The sequence below is a fragment of the Antedon bifida genome, chromosome 3, assembly GCF_963402885.1.
Source record: "Antedon bifida chromosome 3, ecAntBifi1.1, whole genome shotgun sequence".
In the NCBI taxonomy this organism is placed as follows: Eukaryota; Metazoa; Echinodermata; class Crinoidea; order Comatulida; family Antedonidae; genus Antedon; species Antedon bifida.
The window spans coordinates 34,856,235-34,882,713 of NC_136228.1; the positions used below are offsets into that span (position 1 = coordinate 34,856,235).

The 26,479-nt window shown below is 33.1% G+C and overlaps 2 protein-coding genes across 2 annotated transcripts; one reads left to right on the plus strand and one right to left on the minus strand.

Moving 5' to 3' along the window:
* On the minus strand, window positions 1–11,143 carry LOC144838442 (transcription elongation regulator 1-like). Its single transcript, XM_078693803.1, has 18 exons — window positions 10,962–11,143; window positions 10,366–10,555; window positions 9,717–9,923; window positions 9,236–9,422; window positions 8,637–8,894; window positions 8,017–8,241; window positions 7,703–7,836; window positions 7,445–7,536; window positions 6,877–7,031; window positions 6,556–6,761; window positions 5,936–6,144; window positions 5,507–5,657; window positions 3,499–3,666; window positions 2,699–2,869; window positions 2,359–2,538; window positions 1,834–1,917; window positions 1,460–1,560; window positions 1–1,199 (listed from the first exon to the last, which is right to left on the minus strand). Exons 1-18 carry the CDS (start codon window positions 11,096–11,098, stop codon window positions 995–997), a joined length of 3,060 nt encoding a protein of 1,019 aa, XP_078549929.1. The 5' UTR covers window positions 11,099–11,143; the 3' UTR covers window positions 1–994.
* LOC144838443 (exocyst complex component 4-like) lies at window positions 11,124–24,772 on the plus strand. The gene is made up of 22 exons (XM_078693804.1): window positions 11,124–11,276; window positions 13,108–13,154; window positions 13,271–13,359; window positions 13,503–13,704; window positions 13,942–14,030; window positions 14,155–14,231; window positions 14,512–14,710; window positions 14,917–15,077; window positions 15,448–15,518; window positions 16,919–17,057; window positions 17,322–17,384; window positions 17,718–17,800; window positions 18,075–18,213; window positions 18,658–18,797; window positions 18,961–19,277; window positions 19,848–20,029; window positions 20,163–20,270; window positions 20,471–20,563; window positions 20,735–20,881; window positions 21,283–21,497; window positions 21,863–21,974; window positions 24,455–24,772. The coding sequence occupies exons 1-22, from the start codon at window positions 11,223–11,225 to the stop codon at window positions 24,611–24,613; spliced, it is 2,886 nt and encodes a 961-aa protein (XP_078549930.1). The 5' UTR covers window positions 11,124–11,222; the 3' UTR covers window positions 24,614–24,772.
* Window positions 24,773–26,479: the final 1,707 nt, after the last annotated feature.

Sequence of the window (26,479 nt, forward strand, 5' to 3'; positions counted from 1 at the left end):
ATTAAACCACTACGTTACTATGTCAATAATTTCATAAAAGACAAATTTATTTCGCAATACAAAAAATAAGAAAGAATTTGATTAAAATTACAAATTATATTTAAAGAATATTTACCACTATCTTAATTCATGGGATCTTGTTTGACACCGAGTTAAAAACAAAGCGTAGTTACATATAATAATTAAAAAAACATTCAGAATCATTTAGGAAGGTAGCTGAATAAAAAAAAAGTGTGTACATATTGTTTCCTTTATATTAAACTGTTTGATGTGTCTAGAATACTGTAAATAATTAATTTGCATTAATTTAGTCATATGTGCAGAAAATGTAGAAAAAATGTAATTAAAAAACATCAGGACACAAAACATTGATTTTCAGATAGCATTCAACAAAAGATTACATCTATTATTTGAAACAAATTTTACAGTTCTAAAATGATATTCATCAAAATACACAAATTCTTATATTAGCATTATTTAATTAATAATAAATTACCCCCATTCACTAATTGACATAAAAAAAAAAAAAATTACTAACCCGTTAGCTCCAACCAGAGAGGTTAATTTAAAAAAAAATTATGGGGTATAACATCGGAACTGATGCAACTGACATTGAATCCGTGAAAAATGGGGGTGGCCCTTACAGATTTCATCAGAATCTATTACTTCATGACAGGTTTACGGGTAGGTTCTGATGCCGTTGGGGGAGGGGGAGAGGGGGGGGGGGACGGCGCCCTTACAGATTTCATCAGAATCTATTACTTCATGACAGGTTTATGGGTAGGTTCTGATGCCATTGGGGGAGGGGGGCCCCTTACAGATTTCATCAGAATCTATTACTTCATGACAGGTTTACGGGTAGGTTCTGATGCCGTTGGGGGAGGGGGTGGCCCTTACAGATTTCATCAGAATCTATTACTTCATGACATGTTTACGTGTAGGTTCTGATGCCGTTGGGGGAGGGGGTGGCCCTTACAGATGTCATCAGAATCTGTTACTTCATGACAGGTTTACGGGTAGGTTCTGATGCCGTTGGGGGAGGGGGTGGCCCTTTCCGATACAATTCGTTGATATAATCAATCAAGATATCCTTGCGTTCATCCTCGATACATTCTAAGCATGTGTAGCGTTTGTCCTTTGATAAAACTTTTTCAATATCATAGAGATGCTGGTCTGATTCTTCCAGCAACTTTTTAGATCTGAAAAAAAGTGATAACCAAATTCCAATGATCATACTCATGTCAGTACAAAAGTGAGTGAGATTGAGGTTTGAGTAGTGACTTGAATCTGTTGTCTAGAGCATAAGTCCCACGGTAAGTTTTCTCCTTGGAATATTCAGGAGCATTTGGTTGCTAGATCTCTTTAACAATACAGAACTCAGGTGAGAAAGAGGCCACAGTAAGCACCGCTGTTCTGGTGCATCTAAAGTATACTAAGTACTTGTATATTCTCAACTTACTTGTGAGTGATTGATTTTGTTTCCTTCATTAAAACTTTAAAATCTGCCTTAGCTGTGTTATATCTCTCCTTTAGATAATCATAGAACTCATGTTCTTTCATCTAAATACAAAACATAATATTGATTTTGTAAAGGACTTGCATACATGTGTAGTGTACAGATGGGTCTTGAATTACTATCAAACAAGTAGCATTGACTAGAAGCTCCAACAGCCCTTATTATGCCATCTGTTTAAATTATTATTTAAACATCCAGCATATTTATTCAAGGCATATTAATTGATTTATTCAACAATTAAAATCATACATGGTAGCCAGAGGCTAAAATGTGTACAATTTTTACAGAGAAAAAAAAAACCATGATGTTTGACTTACTCGATCACTAACATAAAACTTGGTATAGCGCTTATCTTCTTTGATTTTTCGTTTTACTTCTTTCCAGGATGAGGTTAATGTAACCTATAAACAAAATAAATAAAATATAAATAAAGAAAATGCATAAAAAAGTTGGTTATTTTAATTTTTGTGGCCATGACCATCTTATCAATTCTACCACCATCACCACGGCTATTGACAATTTCACCACCACTATCACTTTACCGCTATCAACTTTGACAATTTTTTCAGCACTACACTTTACCACTTCACCACTATCAATGTTGACACCGAGTCACTCTCACGGACAGACGTAATGGCGCCGTAGTTGGCTGCCGATGAGATGACGGTACTCTTAGGGGAGAAGAATGTTGTTGAAAAGGTGTAACAGTCCTCAGCACTCTGATCTTCACGAAATATCGCTATATAAATGTTGCATTATATATATTATATCACAACTGTCATTTCATGCAACCACTGTTGATTTCAACCTCAATGACCTGAATGACCTCATTGGTGACCTACCCCTGATGTTTCATCAAGCAGACGACGGAACTTGTCACGTCTTCTCTGTAGTAAACTGTTAACATGCTCGTTGAACAACTTCTCTTTCTCATCTCTTTCCAGTAATCGTGCCAACTCGTATCGGTGATCTTTCTTTAGCTGCTTTCTGGTCTCGCGCCAAGAAGCATCTGCATCCCGCACCTGAAAAATGTAACATCTCCAGTTTATGTATCTATTTATATAGTATACTATGCAAATTCTTGATTTAGTATATTTTGGTCTTTTTTTTGTTACTGTTATACGGAAAAAAGTTACAAAATAATACCAGTTTGATAGTATAGACAGAGGTTTACACACTTACCAGATCTGCCAGTAGAGCTTTAAAATGCTGTATAGCCTCATCTTTCTTGTACTGGTCCCTTTCTCGATCAAGCTCCTTCAGTTGTTCACTACGAGCCATCTGTACTTCCTTTTCACGTTGGCGGATGCTAGCCTCGGCACGTTTTTGTTTCTCATGCGCTTTGTTTGCTTGCTGTAAAAAGTGAAACATTTTTAAGACAATGTGTTCATTGATGTAATGCAATCTTGACAGCTATACTAAACTGTATGAATACTCTTGGTCAATATTATAATTTGTTAGATTAGACTCATAACTGATACAAATTGATGAAGCATGAAGCTTGTGGCAATTTTGTAATTAATTATTGAACAATTTAAAGTGACCTATAAATAAATTTACAACATTGAAAGAAGATCAATTATTAATCAGCCACAGGTGATAGTGATTAGAGGTTTTAATCTCCACAACCAACTTAATTAAAACAAATAATAGAGTGATGTATTATAATAATAATACAATAGTAATAGGATCTTATTAGGTTCAAGTAAAAATATTTGTTCCAATTAATATATTACAATGAAATTGGGAAAATAATGATTTTAAAACAATTTCATACTACTATTATTAAAAATTAGATTGGAAAAAAATAATTTTAATATGCAAATTCTTAAATTGGTTGACAGCTGTCAATGTTATCTTGTGTTAATTTGTGTGTTAATTAGTTTGTCTTCCATTTGAATGTCATTAATTAGTCACTTATGTTAATTCAAATTGTCATTCAAGTCAAACAGAAAAATAATAGACTACCGAAAATAGTTTACCTTATCCATCGTATCTTGATACTGTTTAAACCAGACCTCCCGTTGTGAACTGCTGTCAACTGCCTTGTAACGGGGGTCAGAGTTCAAATACTCTTTAATTTTGCTCCAGCGTGACTTGTTTGTGATGTCATCTTGCTCCTCAAGAAGCGCAACAAAATCAGCTTTTAGCTGGAAAGAAAATGGGGGAAAAAAAAGAGTAAATAATAGTGCAGATATGTTTTTATTTTCAATAGCTACATTAACTAGTGATCTTAAACTAGAAATAAAATGTTGAAAGGCTGTTCCATTTATGTACAGGGGTGTCTTGAAGAAATATAAAGTATGATACTTACCTAAATGTACTTCACACACCTAACTATGTTTTTATGCTTTGATTTAGTTTGATACCAAGGAGTTAATTAAATTTTTATTATAGGTTTTATATAAACCATTAAGATCCAGTGGTAGCCCTGTCATCTATTTTATATTATGTTTTTTTTAATTAGAAGGTGTTTGAAAAACCTGTTTCTACATCTACATACTAAATAACACACACACACCACATCCAAAGCCACCCAATCGTATGGAATAATTCCAACGTACTATCGCACGTCATTCCTGGTATTACTCACTACTAAGAGATCCATGAAGAAAACAAACTTATTTTCTGGATACAAAGAGGTCATTCAGAGGTCATTCAGCTCCAATAGAAAGTGTTAAGTATGAAAAATATTCACAAGCCTCGTTCTAATTTTTATGCTGAATAAAGAACTGATTTTCTTTTCAATTGAAATTGAATACTTAATTGAGTAGGACTTAAATTTGAAGAGGCATGTGAATTTGTTTTCTTACTTAAGCAGAAAGGAACTCTGTTGACAGACCCAAGCCTAAGTAACTCATACACACCTTCTAAAAAACTAGAAAAGAGCTAAACTCTCTGTCTGTGTTTAACCACAACATCACCTGCTCAAAATGATAGATATAGAACATTTTTGTACCAGAGTTGTCTGGCCAATGAGGCTGTAGAAGATTTATATCACCCACAATGCTTTGCTCCTTTCCTTTTCTCTTAATGCACCTTGCAAGGGGTTCTCAAGATTTGAGCTCTGGTCTGCTTAGAACTCCTGAGGCGCACTGTAAACACTACATTCTTAGTATTAAAAAGAACAAGGCCGGTTAGCTTATTAAACATAAATTTGTTTACACCAGATTATATCCGTGGTAAAGTCCATGAATAACAAAAAAATAAATGTGTCCTCCAGAATTATTATCACTATAAATTTGTTATATTATGTTTCTCTGGTCCAGCGCTAAATCACAGATGGAGTTGAGTGAATTTTATATAGAATTATTGAAAAAGATAAACACAATTTCATGCCTGTATACAGTGGAAACTAATATATAGATCATTATGGGGAAAATAATTGAAATTGATCAAAATTCTACAAGATGATACTGAATTAAGCACTGTATCTTTATTAACAACAAATAAGTATTGAACAGTTATGTTCTTTGGGATGTTTTTAAAGGTGGTCCAAATTTCCACTGTATATTAAAATAAATTTCAGTAAAATGATTCCTTTCTCGCCATACGTAGGTTGTCAGAAATGAAGGTATGTTGTATTGCATGCAGTATCTCTGATACTGAAAATAGCTTAGTCAAATATTCTAATGACTAAGCCGTTATACAGCCATTTCTGCTTGTTTCCCAAAATGTTTATCAAACAAAATATTTTATTAAAATTTTAGTATGAATTTCTTTCTACATCAGAAATAATTTATAATCTTTTTTTTCTCGACAATTTTTAAATGTTATCAAAATTCTTAAAAAGTAATAGGTAACATGTTCATAGCAAATGTTAGTTTTTAATTGGTTATACATTTTAGTTCAGTAGCTTACAGTGCCAGAACAAGCTAAGATAACACCAACATTGTTGGTTGTAAATTTGTCGAGTACTATTTTGAGAAACAGTCAACCTCTCTTACAGACACTTTCACTCCTCACACCCTGGTAATAAATTTGGTCTACCTTCTCCAACTTTGTCTGGCTTTGCTGTTTAACTTGTTTGCGGACTTCAATCATGTACTCGTTAAAGACGCCCTCACGTTCACGCATCTTCTCAATGTTCTTAAACCTTTGGTCCTTTCCAAATTTCTGAGCAAAATCGCTAAATGTTGACCTTAAAAATAATAATTTGATAATACCAACTTTTATATTTATATGTTGATATAAGTTTGCGGTACACTACGTATGTTTAGTTTTGTAAAGAATTGTTGAGTTTCTTGATGTTTTGATCAATATGATTTGATATCACTAATATTGATTTCACCATGTAAACTTTCTAAGAATATATATTTACCAAGACAATCAAAAGACACATTGGGAGATGTTTTTTTTGGGGGGAGGGGGGGGGGGACAATATAAGTAGAAGAAAAGTAGACATAGAAACAAACATACTTGGGGACAAGTTTAGCTTCCTCCATCAATGCCCTGTACTCATCTTTGTGTTGCTTTACTTTTTGTGCTTTCTCCTTCCTTTCTTCATCTGCTCTAGACTTGACATACTTTTCAAAAACTTGTTTTCTTTCTTTTGGGCTTAGAAGAAGGTAGCGTGGGTCGAACACTATCTTATGAAGCTCCTTTTCCCAGGTAGAAAATGCAGAAACCTGTAAAAACATAAGACAATTGAGTGAAAATGCAAGACAAATTTGTATTTGTTTTATGTTGAGTATTATGTTATCACAGTAATTCAATGAACGAGCCATACAGTTATAATTTTAATAACAAAACGATTATTTTTTAGCACAAAGGTTCCTAAGCTAAGCCAAATGGATATCCCCGAAAAAAAACAGTTAACAATTTTTCTCTCTATTCAAGTCAATAGCCTAGTATAAATAGGTTTTTGTCAAGTTTTGGTAGTTGTTTGTTTTAGGTTTATGAATTGGTTTCGTTTGGTTTTTCCACAAGCGCCTTAAAATTCCAAGCAAGTAAAAAATTTCTGGCTAGATAAATGAAATATTGATTAGTAAAGTCCACAGTGAATTATCTCAGTGCTCAAGAAGTATCAATAAATTTACCGATCGTTCCAAAAGCATATCCTTGAACTGTTTCATGCGTATGTCTAGCGGCACAATAGCACGTTCTCTTGCAGCTTTTACTTCAGCTTCAATCGAAGCCTCCTTCTCAACATTTGATTCTTTTTCTGGTTTTTCTTTCTTCTTTTTTTTTGCTTTTGGCTGTTCCTCAACATTTGTATCTTCTTCCATTTTCTTTTTCTGAGCAGCTACGTTTTTAAAAATGACAAAATATGAGTGCAATCAACCGACATATTCTGATTAAAGGTTAAACAACTTTATTATTTAAAAAGACAATTCTTTTAATAAAATTGGATAACTTACTATTTTCTGTTTCCTTTTCTTGGTCTGGGGGAGGAGCTAAGACCATTCTATCGACATCAGCACGTCCAACCAATTCATCTGGTCGATCCCAAAGAGAAAGTCTTGTACTTGGGTTGAAAAAGAATACCTTCCCATCGCCTGTCCAAACAATACACCTAAAAAAAACCAAAGATTTCAAGTAAGGTTAATATCGGTACAATGTTTATTTCATTTTGTTATTTAGTATTTTGACCTATTTGATATTAAAAAATATTAGAAAATTAGTTTAAAGTTTAGAGGCAGAAAAACGAAAGAACAGTTTTGTTACCATGGACAGGTTTAGTGGCAATTGGTTTAGCTTACCTTGGGAGTACCAAGGACAGGTTTAGTGGCGATTGGTTTAGCTTACCATGGAGTACCAGGGACAGGTTTAGTGGCGATTGGTTTAGCTTACCATGGAGTACCAGGGACAGGTTTAGTGGCGATTGGTTTAGCTTACCATGGAGTACCAGGGACAGGTTTAGTGGCGATTGGTTTAGCTTACCATGGAGTACCAGGGACAGGTTTAGTGGCGATTGGTTTAGCTTACCATGGAGTACCAGGGACAGGTTTAGTGGCGATTGGTTTAGCTTTCTCAGCTGCCTTTTCTTCTTCGGTCATCTCTTCCTCTTTATCCTCAGCCTATAATTAGAAATATTATATTTCATCACAAAATCATATCAAAATGCATTGAAATAATTATATTTGGAAGTTGCAACATTTTATTACACAAAATAAATTGAAAATCAGATTATGATATTTATGGACAGAAAAAGATTTAAAAATTAGATTATTGACAGATTTATACCTCTTTTTCCTCTTCTTTTTTATCTTCTTTATCCTTCTTTTCTGCCTCATCATTTTTATCAACTTCCATTCTCTCTTCATTTTGTTTCTCCATATTGTTTTCTTTAGCCATTACATCGTTCTCCTCTTTGTTGTCTGTTGAAATATTAAATAAATTTAGACATTACATTCTTGTCTTCTATTATATCATAGATCCATATTTAGCGAAACATGACTTCTTCAAACCAAAACCGTTTTCATAAATCTAATGTGAGCCCTACAAAATTGATCATGTTTTTAAAAGTACATTCTTAAAGCTAATGTAAGCCTAATTACCTGACTTATTTTCTTGATCTATCAATTCTTTGGGTTTTTCCCAAGTTGATTCCATAGTTCGTTTGTTGTAATAATAAACTCTGCCATCTCTAGCATGATGTTCAGACCAGTCACTCATATTTGGTAATCCGCCTGTTCCTGGTGGCCCCATTGATATCATGTTAGGAGGTACCATTGGAAGACCGGGTGGGAACATGTGTCCTGGCATCCGCATTGGCATCATACCTGCAAGAGGTTAAGTATTTTAAAATAATAATTAAAATTTAATCATTTACTATAACCATACATAAATATAGGGTAGTCAAGTCGTTAGGACACTTGACTGTCATACAGAGAGACCTGGGTTCAATTGCAGACAACTTCCAGTCTACTCAGCTGTAAATTAGTACCTGGTTGAAAATACTATATAAACCGCTGTCTTATTACTCAATCTACTAATTAAAAGCATATGCTGGCTTCTACAATATACATATGTATGTTCTTTCATTTAATAGTGTCATACTCTATATATTTTGTTCATTCTCTTCTGCACTTATAATTGTACGTTTGTAATTATCTTTTTGGTAGTATTCTTTTCAATATCAATTGCATTCTTAATTTTTAAAAATTAATTTCCTTACCGGGCATTGGCATATGTGGCATTCCTGACAGGTGAGGGGGTAAATGCATACCCATGGGAGGGGGAAGAAGACCCATTGGTCCATGCGGCATCATATGTCCTTGGCCAGGTAGTGGAAGTAGAGGCCTAATTGGTGGCATGTTTGAGGCTTGTTGGTTGCCAGCCTTATGGCTTTCCTGCTGGGGCTGTTGGCTAGGTACACTTGTGACAGGCTCCTGTTGATTGTCTGACACAGCTGACTGGTTTGAATTGGGCTTTTCTGAAATAATATAACACAACATGATTTAACAAACATAATAATAATAAATAAAAGGATATAGTGTGTGAATGAACAATACAATGGGCAAACGGTGTGTTTTAGTGCCATAGTATAATTAGAGTATGTTAGAAACGTTAAAATTATGATTTAGTTAAATATTTCTTCCTTGCTTAAGAAAGCTTTGAAGAACAAGCATAATTACAGTACATCTTTGGTTACTCTTTATTGTTTCTAATATAAATTCATAACTATAATAATAACAAAATGAATGTACAAAAATATTTACAATATGGATCACATACTATTACACTGCTGATGTATACATTATATTATTATTTTACCCTGAGTTTCCACATTTTCTGTATTTGCTGCCTCTTGATTGGATTGTTTTGCAACCACATTTCCAGATTGAGCTGCTGCAACAGCAACTGCAGCTGCGGCAGCCTGCAACTCACTTTGCTGAACAACTTTAACATTATCAGGTTTTGACCATTTTGATTCTCGTGTCTTGGCATGGTAATAGTATATCTGGTGTCATAAGAAAACAAAATTAGAATTATGAAACAAAAATATTTGTGGATATGAAATTTACAATTTTTATCTAAACATAAGACATTTTAAAGAAATTATATTTATTCCTCATTGATTCATATTTTCTTTCAAATACTTATTATTAAAATGTATTCATTGTTATTTTATTTTTCTTTTATTTCTATAACATCTCCCATTTTTAAATTTGCTTTTTATTTTCTTAATTGCTTAATCTTGAAATTTCACTGTATAAAAACATATATGTACACAAATACTGATAAAAGGTGATACCTTTCCTTCTGGTGTTTTAGTTTCAACCCAGAAATCTTGGTTAGGATCCAGTACTGTGGGATTAGGAGGGACTGTTGTAGTTGCTGTTGCTGCTGTTGTTTGAGCTTGAGCTGGCGTAGTGGTGGCAGGTATAGGGAGCGGTCCTTGGCCCATCCCAGGTGGCATTAATGGAGGTGGCATTCCACCTGGAGTTACAAATGGAGGACGCTGAAAAATAAATTAAAATTAATAATTTACCTGCTGTGTGTATTTTACAATAAACGTTTTAACAAAAGTTTCAAACAATGAAAATTATAAGTGAAATATACTATAAATAGTTAATGCTTTTTATTGTTTTTATATAATACAGTAACCAAGCAGGACCTTAGACAGTTTAGTACAGTAACCAAGCAGGACCTTAGACAGTTTGAGAAACTTAACAAGAAGGTCGCAAAAGCAGACGCGGATATCAATTTCTTAAAGAATATCAAATATGTTTATAGTAATGTAGTTTCAATTGTTATTTTGTAATTTTTAATGCAAGCAATGGAATTTCCAGAAATGGATGAGAATAAAATGTGAATCTTTGAATCAATAAATAAAATGTGGTTTTTTTTTATGTATTTTGTTTTTTTTTTGTTTATAATAAAAGGAAATTAATAAAGCTTACCCCTAAAGGAGGAGGCATGTTGAATGGCATAGGAGGCCTGTCGAATGGGGGTCTCCCAAAGGGTGGAGGCATTCTTGGCATACCACCTCCCCTTGAGTGAGGTCCATAGTTTGGTGGAGGTGATCTCATGTTAGGTGGTGGACCGGAGAACCTTGGAGGTGGCCCTCTCTGAAATGATGGGGCACTGAACCTGCAAAAATAAATCATAACATCAACTGAACTAAAATTAAAATATATTATTTAAAATGAATATAAAGCAGGCATGCAGCACACATACAGAAACGTACAGCAGAAAAAAATAAAACACACAAAAAAAATAAAAAAGAGCAACCAGAATCAAAAATAAAATGTAGGCTTGTTTAGTTCACTTAAATAGAATTCGCCACAAAAATTACACCCTCTAGGGCTATGCCCTCTCGGCATGACAATCTGTCTTATAATAATAATTTTGTATACCGCCGCCAACACATTTTTTATGCCATGCGCGCTGGCCTCGTGCTGTACAAACTGCTGATGGCTAGCCTAGCTCTCCCAACGGAACGAGGCCTAACGTATACATATATTTTCTCCCAGTAGAAAACTGCATTGTACATTACCTTTGATCAAAAGAGTCTGCACTAATTTCTCTACCTTCTGCATTATCTTCTTTTGGGTTTATAGACTGTAATTTATCGTCAAGACCCTCTGAATTTTGTCCATTGTGCGAAACTGTCTCGGCTTCTGACGACTCCATGTTGTTTTAATTCTTATATTTTATTTTGTAACTGTAGGTGGCGCTCTTTAGTACAAAATAAATAACAAAAATGAATAAAAAATAGAAAAAGGTTGGACCCAAATAAATAAAAAAGTATATTAAAATGACATCTTCAGGGAGTGATTCAAATGATGGATATAGGAAGGCGCATGAACCGGTAAGTTAATTAATCATATAAAATACTATTGTGATCAATTAAGGTGTGTATGTGTATTTTTTTTTACTAGCAAATTGCTAGGCTCAGCAATCAATGAATGATGAGGTGGTGGGAGTGGACTGGGAAGTGGATGTCAGATTAGTCAGACAGATTAGACGGTGGCCTACCCTCTACTTCCTGTACCGAAGATTGTCGTTGAAATGCAAAATAATGAAACTGTAAGCGTCACAAAGTCTGCAACGTCCGTCTATATATGTGTCTATTTGCACTTGCAAAGTTTAAAATAAATTTAATTTGTATTCAATTGAATAATTGTATGTATAGGCTAGATTAACTTTAAGAAACTTTAAAAAAAGTTAGAAACCTAACTAGTAGAGGGCCTACTAGGATACTACTAGTACTAGACCTAATCAACTAATATAGATTACAAAAGAAAGAGTAGACAAAACATTACTAAAAAGTTCAATACAATGATGAATGTTCAGAAACATTAAAACAACTGTACATGACATCTATGTTTAAAAAAAAATTAATTGAAATCTGTGTTTCCATGCCAATAGTTAAAAATAGATTTCATTTTTTTATACATCATGATCATTTCAGGGGGTATATGTTAGGAAGTTGTGACTCAGTAGAAACGGGAAACACAATTTGACACAACACTCTAGGGGATGGTACTGAGAACAGTCTTTGATATTGACCTAGTCTTTGATACTGTATATACTAGTCTAGCAGTAGTAACTGGCTGTGGTTTTCTAGTGTGTGCTTTGCTTTAAGTACCGGAGTACAGGGAGTTCATTTTGTCCTTGTGGAAATTCTTTAAATTTTAGAATAACTTTTGATTAAATACTGGAATATATATATATGATGATGTTACTAATGATATGATTAAAGTTTTGTCAATCTTTGTGGTAATTCTTTTGAAAATTTGCGAAAATCGTGAAATCGCTGGCAACTCAACAAATTAGTGGAAATGGATTGAACATAATTAACGGACTTATCAAGTGGAAGAGGATTTCTTTTACAATTTTATCTGCTTGGTTTTCTGGTTTTGTTGTTGTACTGTGCTATACAATTTTATCTTTTTTGATTCGCATTTGAAATACTTGTCTAAAATGTATTCGAATAAGACACGCTTGTACAGGCAGACGTCAGCGATGTCTGGCGCGTCAAGCGTTCAAACCGCCATTAGTATGTACAGTGGGATACGGGTGGGAAGACGAAGGAGTTCTGCGTTGTCTGATATGTTGTTTCAATATGACAAGGCATCATTCTTAGGTCTCAGGTCTCTGGTAAGTTTAACGAACAATCCATGATTTTATTTATGATGGGTGAACACGATCGGTGACAGTTTTATTTAAGATTGAACACTGTTATTAAAGAAGAATGTGTTTAATATGTTGTCCAGAACAATTATAGTGCATTAGCTAATTGAATTCAGTGTTCATAAAGGAGTAGTGACCTTTGTAGACCTTTCAAGAGAATTCAACGACCCTGTTCTTCCGGTTTCTATCTGCATGATTTTGTGTGTGCCCTCACCTCCTGTTTTGGTGATTTTTTTAGGTTTTCTTTATTTTTTAGTGCAGTGTTTGTGTTTTATATCAAATCAAATTTTTATTTTAATTTTTCATTTCTTAAAATCTCAAAAAACAACAATCAACATTTTGATATAGTGTAGTTTTTATATTGTAAATATACTTCACTGGCTTCTATATTCTTTGTATACTATTTGCTCAATAAAATACCATTATATTGTGTTATAGAAAACTGACTATTCAGCCAGCTATGATATTTTACTGTGTTCAGTATCAAATTTTACGATTTCTTTCAGTCTGGGACAAGCTTGTTGATGTCAGTTATTCGGACTCTGTCAGCAAGGTAAAACTTCTACATTTCATCATATTTTTAGTAAAACTTCATACTCTACAGTTCGTTCTATTTTTAGTCAATGTTTACTCTTATTTTCATTGTAATGGTATTTTTACTATTTTTAGTGAGGATCAACAGCAGAGAGAAGTAGAGAAAGCAAAGATTGAAAAGGCATACCGGGAGTGTGATCAAAAACTAGACACTCTAATTAATGGTAAGAAACAATATATTGTACCATTGCCTTTCATTCACTCAGACACTGGCAGTATACATTCACTCCAATTTAGGATTAACCCAGTTTTCATCGATATTTAGCTTTTTTCTTTTGAATGACAAATTTGTTTATATTCACTTCAGATAATTATGAAACCTTGACGAAAACCATCCAATCCTACAGCAGTATATCTGCTCGTATCAAAACCTCCCGTGAAAAAATGCGGCAGGTAAAAGAGGATTTGACATCGTGTAAAGAACTTCTGCATTGCAAACGAGATGAGCTAAGACGATTGTGGTTAGAAGGTGTTGAACAGAAGCGTATACTTAGCATGCTCGATAACTTGTAAGTCTCATTAGAAAGTGTCTTGGGGAGGAAGGCAGGGTTTGAGTGGGAGCTCTGATCATGGACTTATAAATTAATAGTACCATGCTATGATACAGTTGGCATGTTATACATCTATGTTCAACAAGAACTTTCATGATGAGACACACATGTTGTACTACATCAAGTTATCCTGAAAAATAATGAAGAATTAATTTGAAAATTGATTATTATGTAATTAATTTTATTTGTTTTTAGAGAAAAAGTTAAGAATGCACCTCAGAAGCTGGATTCTTTTATCTCAAAGAAGTATTATCTACATGCAACAGAGCTTGCCACAGAAACTGGTAAGTCAAATAAAATTACATGCTATAAATGTGTTTGATAAGTTGTAGCAGTTGTTAATGTTATAGTTCATGACAGTACCAGGTGCAAACGTCCATAATTTCTAGTATTTCTATCTTTTTTTAGTTTCATCACTAGAGGGAGACCTAGCAGGTGTTGAGGCTTTACGGGACTTACGAATGGAGATGCAAGACAAGAAAGAGGTAATAATTTAGAGGGCCTCATTCAACTACATAGCTATTCAGTCTTCTGTGCATGCTAATATGTTTCTGAGCATGTACAGAATGAATTTTAGATTCGACAGATGCATAGACATGTGACGCATTGTGTTAAAAAAAAGGTTGAAAGTCTTTAGGCACATAGCCAAGGATTACCAATAGTACATTAATCACAGTCCTGTCAGATAGGTGGTGACTTTTTGTAAGTTTAATAAGTAAACAAGTGTACACTTATTTCATATGCTTATCTTAAATTTTATTTTAGGAACTGCATCATTCTTTAATAGATGAGCTTCATGTCCATTTATATGTGAAAAGCGCCACCAATTTCCGTACAACACTACAGCGAGGCGGTTCTGCTCGTCTGTCAGGTGATCTGATGTCATCACCTGCTCAACCACATAAACCCACTCTTATGAAAGTCACACATGGTGGAAGTAAACGCTTAAAAAAGTTCCAGTTGAGTAAGTTCTTAAAAAACATTAAATCCCAATTTACAAATTATATAAATAGACAGTAGACAAATTTAACTTTGCTTATTCCCACATGCTTACCTTAGTTTAATACCTTCAGTAGAGCTTCTTTCTTCAATATACATATCATAAACACGTGGAATTCATTACCTTACCATATTCTTAATAAACTACAGAGTTTAAATTTGTTTGTACAGGGAAGCGTGGTGGTTTGGAGGTACCATCTACTGAAGATGACGTGATCGATGATAAAATCACAGAGGATTTGAACTCTAAACCTGAAGACGACAGTGAACATTTTATGTCAGTGTTAGTTGAGTCTCTAGCATTACTGAAAAAAATACCAGATACTGTGGAGGTAACTATCATACCATAAAGCACAGAGTTCCCAAAAGCAATTAAACTGCATGATAGATTAGATAGATAGATAGATAAAAACTGTCTATTGGTCCCATGTGGTTTCTGTTCAAAATCTGAACATTGCATTGCCCATTTGCTTTCCATACCTATAAACTCATGTGGTATAATCGTTAAATAAATGTATGACAATTTATTGTCCACATGAACAGTGGTCAGCAGCATGTATACATTATTTCCCTATGATAGTATATTTTAAAATCTTATATTTTTTACAAAAAACAGTATCACCAAAAAAAATGTGAAAAAAAAAGGATTTTAATTTTCCAAAAAATTATTGGTATATAATTAAATGTTTGTTTTCTACCTAGCAAATAAAGTCACGGATGAACCATGAGCTCACCAAGATTGTACAGAGGGCGACGTCTGAAGTTGCCGAAAAGTAAGTAACTATTAATATTACTACAAATTGTGTTTATGTTATTAGTGAATGATTCCACCATATCATTTATTCATTATCCTAATTCATTAACATCATTAATTCAAATCATCTTTCTAATTCAAATCATTATTATCATTATCAACTGATTGCCCTTGAACAATATCATTATTAATTGTAAAACATTCATGGTTGTAATTGTATTATTTTATTTATATTCTAAATTTCCATTTTTCCTCAAAGATATTTCTTTACAAATTATACTTTTAGGAGGTGAGGCACATGTTATTATTTTATACACATTACTAAGGTGTTCCTTCTGCATGTGATTGTATATTTCTTTATGAATATATCCAAAATGTGTGGGGTTCAGGATTAGTTTGGTGTAAATGCATGAATGGGTTTAAGCAGATTATGTGTGTAATCTATCAATAGCCAATATTTACAAGAAATGTTTTAAACAGTATTTGTATTTGTCAGACTACAGTATATTCTTATTATTTATCAATTAAAATTGTTGGGTTTATTTACAGTACAGTAATTTAAATAGTAAAAGATATAGCAGTGGCATATCAGAGGGAATAGGCTCCTTAAGGGGCCCGGCCCCCAATGCTGAGTGGTTTGCATTGGGGCTGCTCATGCTCTGAGGCCCCTTTTGCTCTGGGCCTCTGAGTTTAGCCAGTGAGCGCTCATAGCTGTTACGCCACTGTCTAATAGCAGAATATTCAGTGAATAATTTTAGAAAAAATAAAACAAATATAGAAATGCAACACATTTTTGTTGTATATATGGAATATTTATTTTGAAATAAAGTGATCAATTCAATTGAAAATGTGTAAAAAGATCAAATCGAAATCTTCTCAAAATATGTTCTGTTTACACTATCAAAATAGTTTGACAAAACAAAAAAAGTGTGATGTGCCCAAATATGGTAATGATATGATATCATCATGTCCATATATGGGCATCAAATTCTTTTGTCACATAAAGTTTGATAGTGTAGACAGAGCTTTATAATAGTTACATCTTCTGATCTCTTTGTACTGTACTCCTGTTTTCACCTCAAGATATGTGATGTTATGGTTTGTATACAGTAACATTCAAACTCATTGACAGTGATTTCTTTGTATGTCTAACAAACTATCTTATCAATTGTTATTCCTACCTGTTTTATTGTAATTTATAAATTTCTGTGGTTGTTGGAGATAATCCTTTTTAGTATTAATGGTAATCTAACTCATACTAACATTTGTTTTTTTTCATATATATATTCTCATTGATGTGAAATTGTTTGCTATTTTTGTTTATTAAATAATGTTTTTTACAAAGACAAATACAAGGTGTTAATAAATTAAACGATGGAGAAATAAAGAATAAACTAAACATTTGGTTTATTTTGACAGTGCTAAGCAAAGAGGTGAGAGTATTGTGTTGATGAATCAACCCAAGCTATTACTAGAACTCTTGGAACTTCTGTTTGATCGCTTCCACTCAGTGGCAGTAGCTCACATGTCAATACTGGGATCTATTAATAGATTAAAGGTATTTCATAGCATCATTATTATTAAAATATACAACACCATGTTTGATACTTTTATAACACCGTAGCCAGCATGAGGCAGATGAACGAGCGCTTCATCTGAAATTTTCACTACCCACCCCAATTCCCCAGCACAGATCATCATATTTTATATTAATAATTATATTTAAAGTATCTTTGCCTCATCTGTTTTTAACCTCTCGCTATGGCCTTGATTTATATAAAGATAATTGCAATAAAGTGTTATCGTTTCTCTTTAATTTTAGGCTGGTTTTTCAGACAATGAGATGTACACAATGGATGACATTTGGTCACAGATTCAGTCAGTTGTGAGTCACTCAATTATTGTTTTTTTCTATTATACTCATTTATAGTCAGATGCCCTACATCTTCAAAATCAATGAATATAATTTTGATTATAATTTTGTAGCAAACCTCTTTTCATGTTATTTTTTCTTGTGTTTGCAAAACTGGTGTTTTCTGAGCCTTTTGTAGCTATCTTTTCATTAAATTATTATTTTTTTTTTAAATTTAACTTTTCTCAATTTAAATGTATTAATAACAAAATGATTTGAATTATGTTCATATGTTATATTTTAAATATTTGACCTGTTATTGGTGTTTAAAAGTAAAGAATTGTGTTATTATTTTTATATAAACAGCTTCAGTTACATTTGAGTAGTTACTTAGACATGAAGAATGCTACAGTGGAAACTCAAGCTGATACTTTCTCAGAAAATACAAGGTAAGTTGATTCATGTCAGAATTGAATATCAGTGGCCGTATTCACCAATCAGACTTAAGTGAGATATTTCCCTTAAACATTAAGTATTTCACTTAACTCAATAAATATTAGTACTGTATTTCTCTTAAATTTTATTCACTTAGATATGAGATTTTTTTAATTTAAAGGTAAGGGATTCCCTTAGCCTAAGTGTGAATGGTGAATACGGTCACATGCTCCTAAATGTTATTGTTTCACACCTAAAATAATCGTTGATACTTTGATATACTTTCAGTAGTGACATTGGTGCATTTTTTGCCAAGAGAAAGATGCTGAGACCAAAACGACAAGTGTTATTTCTGTTTGAATCGTCATCACATGCCATAAGTATGAACAATTACATGCGGGAACAAAAGAGAGAATTTTATGGAGCAGTAAGTTGTACCACTTTGAACCTTGAGTTTGGAAAATAAAAAATAAAGCAGGTTTGAAGCCTGTTAAGGTTAACTACAATTTTACCATTGGGTTCCAAAAGGTAGACTTGCCACAAGTTATTAGAACTAGATTACAGCTTAATAAGTAATATATAGTTATGACACGCCATGTGTGCCAAATGTTTTTATTTCAGAATTTTAGGTCAAATCACTGTCTAGAGCCTAGACTGTGAAGAAGGGTAAAATTCACTCCTTTAAGCTGTGTCTACACTATCAAACTTTATGTGACAAAAAATGTGGTGTGCCCATATATGGACATGATGATGTCATATCACTACCATATTTGGGCACATCACACTTTTTGATAGTGTAAACAGAGCTTTATACAACATTTTTGAAATGTAATAATATTTTTTAAACAAGAAAAACCTAAATTTCTTTCAGGATGGTAATTTAAAAGTGGAAGAGGAGTGTGAACAAATGCAAATGGTTTGTAAGCCTAGCGTTAAAAATGTCATTCAAGTTTACAGACCACTTAGTCAGTTCATACATGACATTGAGGGCGCTATGAACCTTGACAGCGGGTAAGTACATTACCCATAAACCCTATTACCAATATTAGAAAGATGATATATTTATAGAGGAATATTAACCATAGGCAACTTGCATGAAATGCGAGTACTAAAATTAACAGTTGGTCAATTCCAAGTGAGAATTTTTTTTAACTGTTTGTTTCTTTCATTGCAGAGGGCAGTGTAGCTTACGTATATTTGTCAGTGATTACATACATCACATTTTCCTGAACCATATTCAGCAAGAAATTGACAAGGACATTCAAACGGCTACTAAAGGAGGAGATTCGGACAAAGCATTAACTGATTTCTCTGCACAGAAGGCAGCAGGAGCTCCACAACCTCTACTGCAGACTACAGTAGCCATGGAGAAGGCAGTGTCAGAGCTCAAAGACATGATGACATATTTACCAGATTATGCAGATCAGTTCCTGAATATGATCTGTAAGATTCTTAAGGAATATAAAGACACTTGCCATGCTATGTATAGAGGTAAGTAAAGTGTGGTTCGTTTGTAGAAATCCAAAAAGGACAGAAAGATCAGTTTTTTTATTGACAGTAAGAGGCACACTTCTTTTTTAGGGCACCACTAGTTGTAAAATTGATTGAATTTAATTGAAATATATATTTATACTGGGTAACCTCTTCAGTCAAAGACTGGTCTCCCAGAGGGCTCAGTTGGTGATCAGTGGCTGTGATGTACTAATACACCGGGGTAACCCCCTACTCGTCTCGAAAGATGTACTAGGTTCTTTAAAGTGCACACGAGCTAGTTGTGTTCACTGGACCTACGGTTTATAGTCCTTATCCGAGAAGACTCGTTCTACCACCAGAACCATGGAGTGAGTGAGCCTCGAACCCCTGCCGATGTTATGGCTACGTAATTACGGTTCCACTGTCTTAACCGCTCGGCCACTCACTCACTCAAAAAAGCTTTTTTGCTTGTTTTGCGTTTGTCGCTGTTTCATTTCTTCTCAGTTTTACAATGCTACAAGTTTACTTATTGTGGCGTGCTTGAAAGGGAAATAAATATCAATGCATAATATGATGGTTTTCTTTTAGGAATTGTCCAACCAGAAACAGAAGAGAAAAGAATGGTTAGTGCCACATGGGTGAAAGACGAAGACATAAGCCGATGTTTACGATCACTACCAAACTGGACAAACTTACAAGAACATCGGAGAAAAGATGTCAGAGAAAGTGATGTGGAGACAATTGAAGATGTTAGGGAAAGAAATGAAAAGGTTTGGAAATTTCTTGAGCACAAACAAAATAACTGATCAATATTTGGAGCTGCAATTTAATTTCTGTATAAATGCTAAAAATCTAGCTCCAACTAATATAATATCTAAATATTTTTCTTACAATGTTTTGCAGGAGTCTGATTTACTTGTCACAAACTTGGGAGATAAATTACTACAACATCATGAAGTCTTATTAGATGTCAGTGACCTCAGGCTTCTGGCTAACCTACATGAAAGTCTAGTAAGTATATTAACTACAAAGTTAATTATAAGTTAGTGTATGTATGGACTGATCTCGGTATTTTTTAACATAATAATCTTATAGTATTTATTTTATAAAAGAACCCCAATGGAAGAAGCCAAATAAATTAAAATAAAATGTAATCTGTTTATTACATATACTGTATATTTTTGTTAGTACATTTGTTTTGTTTTTTTTAGGAATGGTTTTCAGAGAGGATAAGATCATTTGCAGGTCGACTGCTGCCCTCAAGTGGCGATAATACATTGGCAATCTCTGGAGTGTCCTCCTTGGTAAGGTTTTATTGTTGATTTAAATTACTGAAATATTGTAAGAAAAATTACAGTTGAGTTCAGACTCTTCAAAATTAAATTGAAAGTAAAATTGTTGTTAAATAATTGTCTTGTGTCTTTGTTGGAAATGATTTAGTAATTATGTATGTTGCAACTTGTATTAATTTTTAGGAGATACCAGAGGTTGATGGTATTACGTTACAAAACCTAATAAGCCAAGCTAAGGAGTTTCAAGACATGGCTCAGATGTGTTTGTTGGTGTTACATCTTGAAGTTAGACTACACTGTTTCTACTTCTTGATTCCTGTTGTTAAGCAGGTAAAACATGAAGTCATTTTAAAGCTATATTACAATATATATATATTAGGGATATTATATTCCACAATGGAAATAAGTTTGCCGTCTCAGCACTTTATTGTGTTTTTATCCTATGATTTTATGTCAGAATAAAGAAATAAAATAAAATTAAAATACAATACAATCTTTTTTTATTCCGGAAAAAACTCTTTTAATACATGAAAGTACTTGTCTCCAAATAAAAAATTGGAGGAAAAAAATGAATGAAAGAAAAACCTATGCAATAAAAAAAACCTATACAATAGAATTTAAAAAAAAAATTAAGTGTTTCATCATTTTTATGGTAAGGATAGAATGTGAAATATTAATGTTGAAATTAAGCAATGAGACATAACCACATTTTTTGCATTTCTTGTCAACAGTCTAGTTATCACACAAGTGTGGACAGTGTTGACCCAGACCAGAATGTAGTAACACTTAACAAGGATCTAACAAGCATAGAAGAGGCCCTGATGGTGGCGCTGCAACCTCACAAGTTCAAGTATATCTTTGAAGGGCTGGGTCACCTGATTTCATTCATTCTCATCAATGGAACTCAGTACATTAAGAGAATTAATGACAATGGCATTAAGAAGATGTGAGTATATTAGAAATGTCATTTAGAAAGATTGATTGAGGGCTAAAAAAAGTCTGGTCTACCATAGTTTCTAGTGGATGGATAAAATACAAAAGTTACTAATGTTCTTTATAGACATACAAAAACAATATAAGTATTGTAACAGATTTAATATCATTAAAGAAGATGTAAGGATGTTTAGAAACATAATTATTTTCATACATATAGTTATTTTCATACATATAGTTATTTTCATACATATAATTATTTTCAACACTATTGAGGACTACAGAAGAAGAGTGAAGAACCCCAGCAAAATGCCACTAGATACATAAAATATTGAGTACAGATTTCTACTATTAAAAGCTATTTTCAATACTTTTCAGGATTCGCAATATCTTTGTACTACAACTAAGCCTAACCAACATCACCATGTCTAGAGAAGCAGACTTGGAACGAGCCAAACAGTACTATGAATTGATGTACAAATCTAGTGATGTAAGTGTCATGCCTTATACCTATTTGACATGCATATGTTCAAAAATGTGCCTAAAAGTGTAAATGTTAAAACTTTATTGGATTTGATTTCATTTTCGATACTATACAGGAAGAACAAACAAACACACAATCACCATAATTTCTGAGGATCCTTAATGATCAGCTTAATGATCCTTAATGATCAGCTTAATGATCCTTAATGATCAGCTTAATGATCCTTAATGATCCTTAATGATCAGCTTAATGATCCTTAATGATCCTTAATGATCAGCTTAATGATCCTTAATGATCAGCTTAATGATCCTTAATGATCAGCTTAATGATCAGCTTAATGATCCTTAATGATCAGCTTAATGATCCTTAATGATCAGCTTAATGATCCTTAATGATCAGCTTAATGATCCTTAATGATCAGCTTAATGATCCTTAATGATCAGCTTAATGATCCTTAATGATCAGCTTAATGATCCTTAATGATCAGCTTAATGATCCTTAATGATCAGCTTAATGATCCTTAATGATCAGCTTAATGATCCTTAATGATCAGCTTAATGATCCTTAATGATCAGCTTAATGATCCTTAATGATCAGCTTAATGATCCTTAATGATCAGCTTAATGATCCTTAATGATCAGCTTAATGATCCTTAATGATCAGCTTAATGATCCTTAATGATCAGCTTACTGATCCTTAATGATCAGCTTAATGATCCTTAATGATCAGCTTAATGATCCTTAATGATCAGCTTAATGATCCTTAATGATCAGCTTAATGATCCTTAATGATCAGCTTAATGATCCTTAATGATCAGCTTAATGATCCTTAATGATCAGCTTAATGATCCTTAATGATCAGCTTAATGATCCTTAATGATCAGCTTAATGATCCTTAATGATCAGCTTAATGATCCTTAATGATCAGCTTAATGATCCTTAATGATCAGCTTAATGATCCTTAATGATCAGCTTAATGATCCTTAATGATCAGCTTAATGATCCTTAATGATCAGCTTAATGATCCTTAATGATCAGCTTAATGATCCTTAATGATCAGCTTAATGATCCTTAATGATCAGCTTAATGATCCTTAATGATCAGCTTAATGATCCTTAATGATCAGCTTAATGATCCTTAATGATCAGCTTAATGATCAGCTTAATGATCCTTAATGATCCTTAATGATCCTTAATGATCAGCTTAATGATCCTTAATGATCAGCTTAATGATCCTTAATGATCAGCTTAATGATCCTTAATGATCAGCTTAATGATCCTTAATGATCAGCTTAATGATCCTTAATGATCCTTAATGATCAGCTTAATGATCCTTAATGATCAGCTTAATGATCCTTAATGATCCTTAATGATCAGCTTAATGATCCTTAATGATCAGCTTAATGATCCTTAATGATCAGCTTAATGATCCTTAATGATCAGCTTAATGATCCTTAATGATCAGCTTAATGATCCTTAATGATCAGCTTAATGATCCTTAATGATCAGCTTAATGATCCTTAATGATCAGCTTAATGATCCTTAATGATCAGCTTAATGATCCTTAATGATCAGCTTAATGATCCTTAATGATCAGCTTAATGATCCTTAATGATCAGCTTAATGATCCTTAATGATCAGCTTAATGATCCTTAATGATCAGCTTAATGATCCTTAATGATCAGCTTAATGATCCTTAATGATCAGCTTAATGATCCTTAATGATCAGCTTAATGATCCTTAATGATCAGCTTAATGATCCTTAATGATCAGCTTAATGATCCTTAATGATCAGCTTAAGGATCCTTAATGATCAGCTTAATGATCCTTAATGATCAGCTTAATGATCCTTAATGATCAGCTTAATGATCCTTAATGATCAGCTTAATGATCCTTAATGATCAGCTTAATGATCCTTAATGATCAGCTTAATGATCCTTAATGATCAGCTTAATGATCCTTAATGATCAGCTTAATGATCCTTAATGATCAGCTTAATGATCCTTAATGATCAGCTTAAGGATCCTTAATGATCAGCTTAATGATCCTTAATGATCAGCTTAATGATCCTTAATGATCAGCTTAATGATCCTTAATGATCAGCTTAATGATCCTTAATGATCAGCTTAATGATCCTTAATGATCAGCTTAATGATCCTTAATGATCAGCTTAATGATCCTTAATGATCAGCTTAATGATCCTTAATGATCAGCTTAATGATCCTTAATGATCAGCTTAATGATCCTTAATGATCAGCTTAATGATCCTTAATGATCAGCTTAATGATCCTTAATGATCAGCTTAATGATCCTTAATGATCAGCTTAATGATCCTTAATGATCAGCTTAATGATCCTTAATGATCAGCTTAATGATCCTTAATGATCCTTAATGATCAGCTTCGGCTGGATGGACCACCCCCATTATAATAAAAATAAATAAAATGGTAGCAGGGATAGCCCTCTAATTTTTAAATTTTATTTTTCAGGATATTCTAAATGGGATAGTAGAACAAGGTGCAGTGTACACAGAGTTGGAATATCGCAATGCTGTTAATCTATTAAATCGCAGTAACCCAGGAACAGACTCAAACCTACTCAACAGACGATTACAACGTCTTCAAGAAATACTACTTGAAGCCGTCTAAGCAGCCTAATAAACAGTCAAGAACAAGAACCTAGTGCTAAATATATTACATTATATTTGATATATTATTCTTAAAGGATATGGTATACTGTTGTATTTGCTATGTATTGGAAATAAGCTCTATTTGTATATTATAATATTAAAACAAACATAAAAGTTACCTTGAATTGATTTAATATCTAAGCAGTGTACCAGTTGTTGGTTAATTAAAATGTGTGGTCTAATATCTGGATTTTAAGACTTTACTAAGTTCCTACTTAGTATAGCTTGGCAGTGTACAGGTCTAAGTCAATTTAATTTGTCTGTAATTACCAGGATGTCATGACACTGTTTATGCACTATAGCTTAAAAACGTATAATTTTTAATATTTCGTGCAATGGACGGTCAAAAGAGAAAATCTGGATTTGTTAATGTTGATACTGTAAAAGAAAAAGCAGATATAATAGAAAGCAAGAAGACCGATTACTGTTTACCGTATAAACGACTTCAAAACAAAGACTTGGAAAATTACAACGCCAGATTTGAAAATATACAGTCAATAAACAATTGGAAACAGATGCAACAGAGTGCAAGGACATTTTCCAGAATGCAAGAAGACGGGAGGAGGCCCATCCCACCTCATTTAATCTAATTGAGATACATTGGCATAAGACAGAGGCCTGAGGCCCCTGGTTTAGGAAACCTAAGTGGCCCTCCAACGCTGGAGGACTTGGGGTGTTTTTTCTACATAATATGTTAATGCCTGTTTTTTCCTCTGGGCATTGCTCAGGGGTCCCCATAAACTCCGGGGCCCCTGGGTTTAGCCAGTGAGCACTCATAGCCGTTACGCCACTGTGTAGATAATGATACTTAATCTGAAATGCATGGTATAATTAAAGTTATGTTGGTACTATTATGTTTGTTTGTTAGTTTACACAGATTAATTCAAATAATACTACAAGCACTGTACAAACAATATTACCTTTACGTTCATAATAATAATCCTTGTAATGTAAATCCAAATTCTGTAGCATGACCACAATTGGTAAGATAAGTTCAAGTAAAACTAAGTATTCATGGACATATTACATCACTGCACATAGGTATCACAGGTATCCTATGCATACAGATTCACAAAATGGTGAAACAACAAAACAATGATCCTTACTCCTTGGCTGCTTGACTTCTACTGAGCTGCAGCAGCACAGCCAAGCTGTGTGGCTGCATCTGCTGTTATATGCAAATTAGTTCACCAATTAAAGAATGTGTTCTATGTATATCAACAAATAAAATCATGAATGCACTGTACTGTATAAGTTACTGTATGTGTGCTCAAATAAATTGTGAAGTGGTTAAATCAAACAAGGACTTATTTAGCATGGAATACTGTACTGTCAATTCAATTGAAACTTTACATGCCACATTTCAGATTTCAAAACTTCAAAGAAGTGAGAAATATGTTGTATGTTAAGAAAGGGTTGTTATTGATATAACACTGTTATTGTAAATAAATATTATGTATATATTATAATAGTACAGTAATAGTAAAAACATATAATAAATATAAACATGTAGAAATAATCAATGATGATTCAGTATTTGTTTTTCAAATTTTAAAATATTATCTCAGATCACAATTCAAATATTTTAATCTAATCATATTGAATCCTAGGTTGCTTTGAAATGAAAAAAAATGATATAAACATCAACACATGTTTCAGTAGAACTCAAACTCACTGGATGGATGACTAAAATGGATGGATGGATGGATAAGTAATGGATGAATTGATTAGGATACAGTTGTTTTTTATTGAAATGTTTCCTAATTACTAATTAATATTATTATTAATTTTGAGAGGCCAAGATGAACAGATTTCAGATACCTGA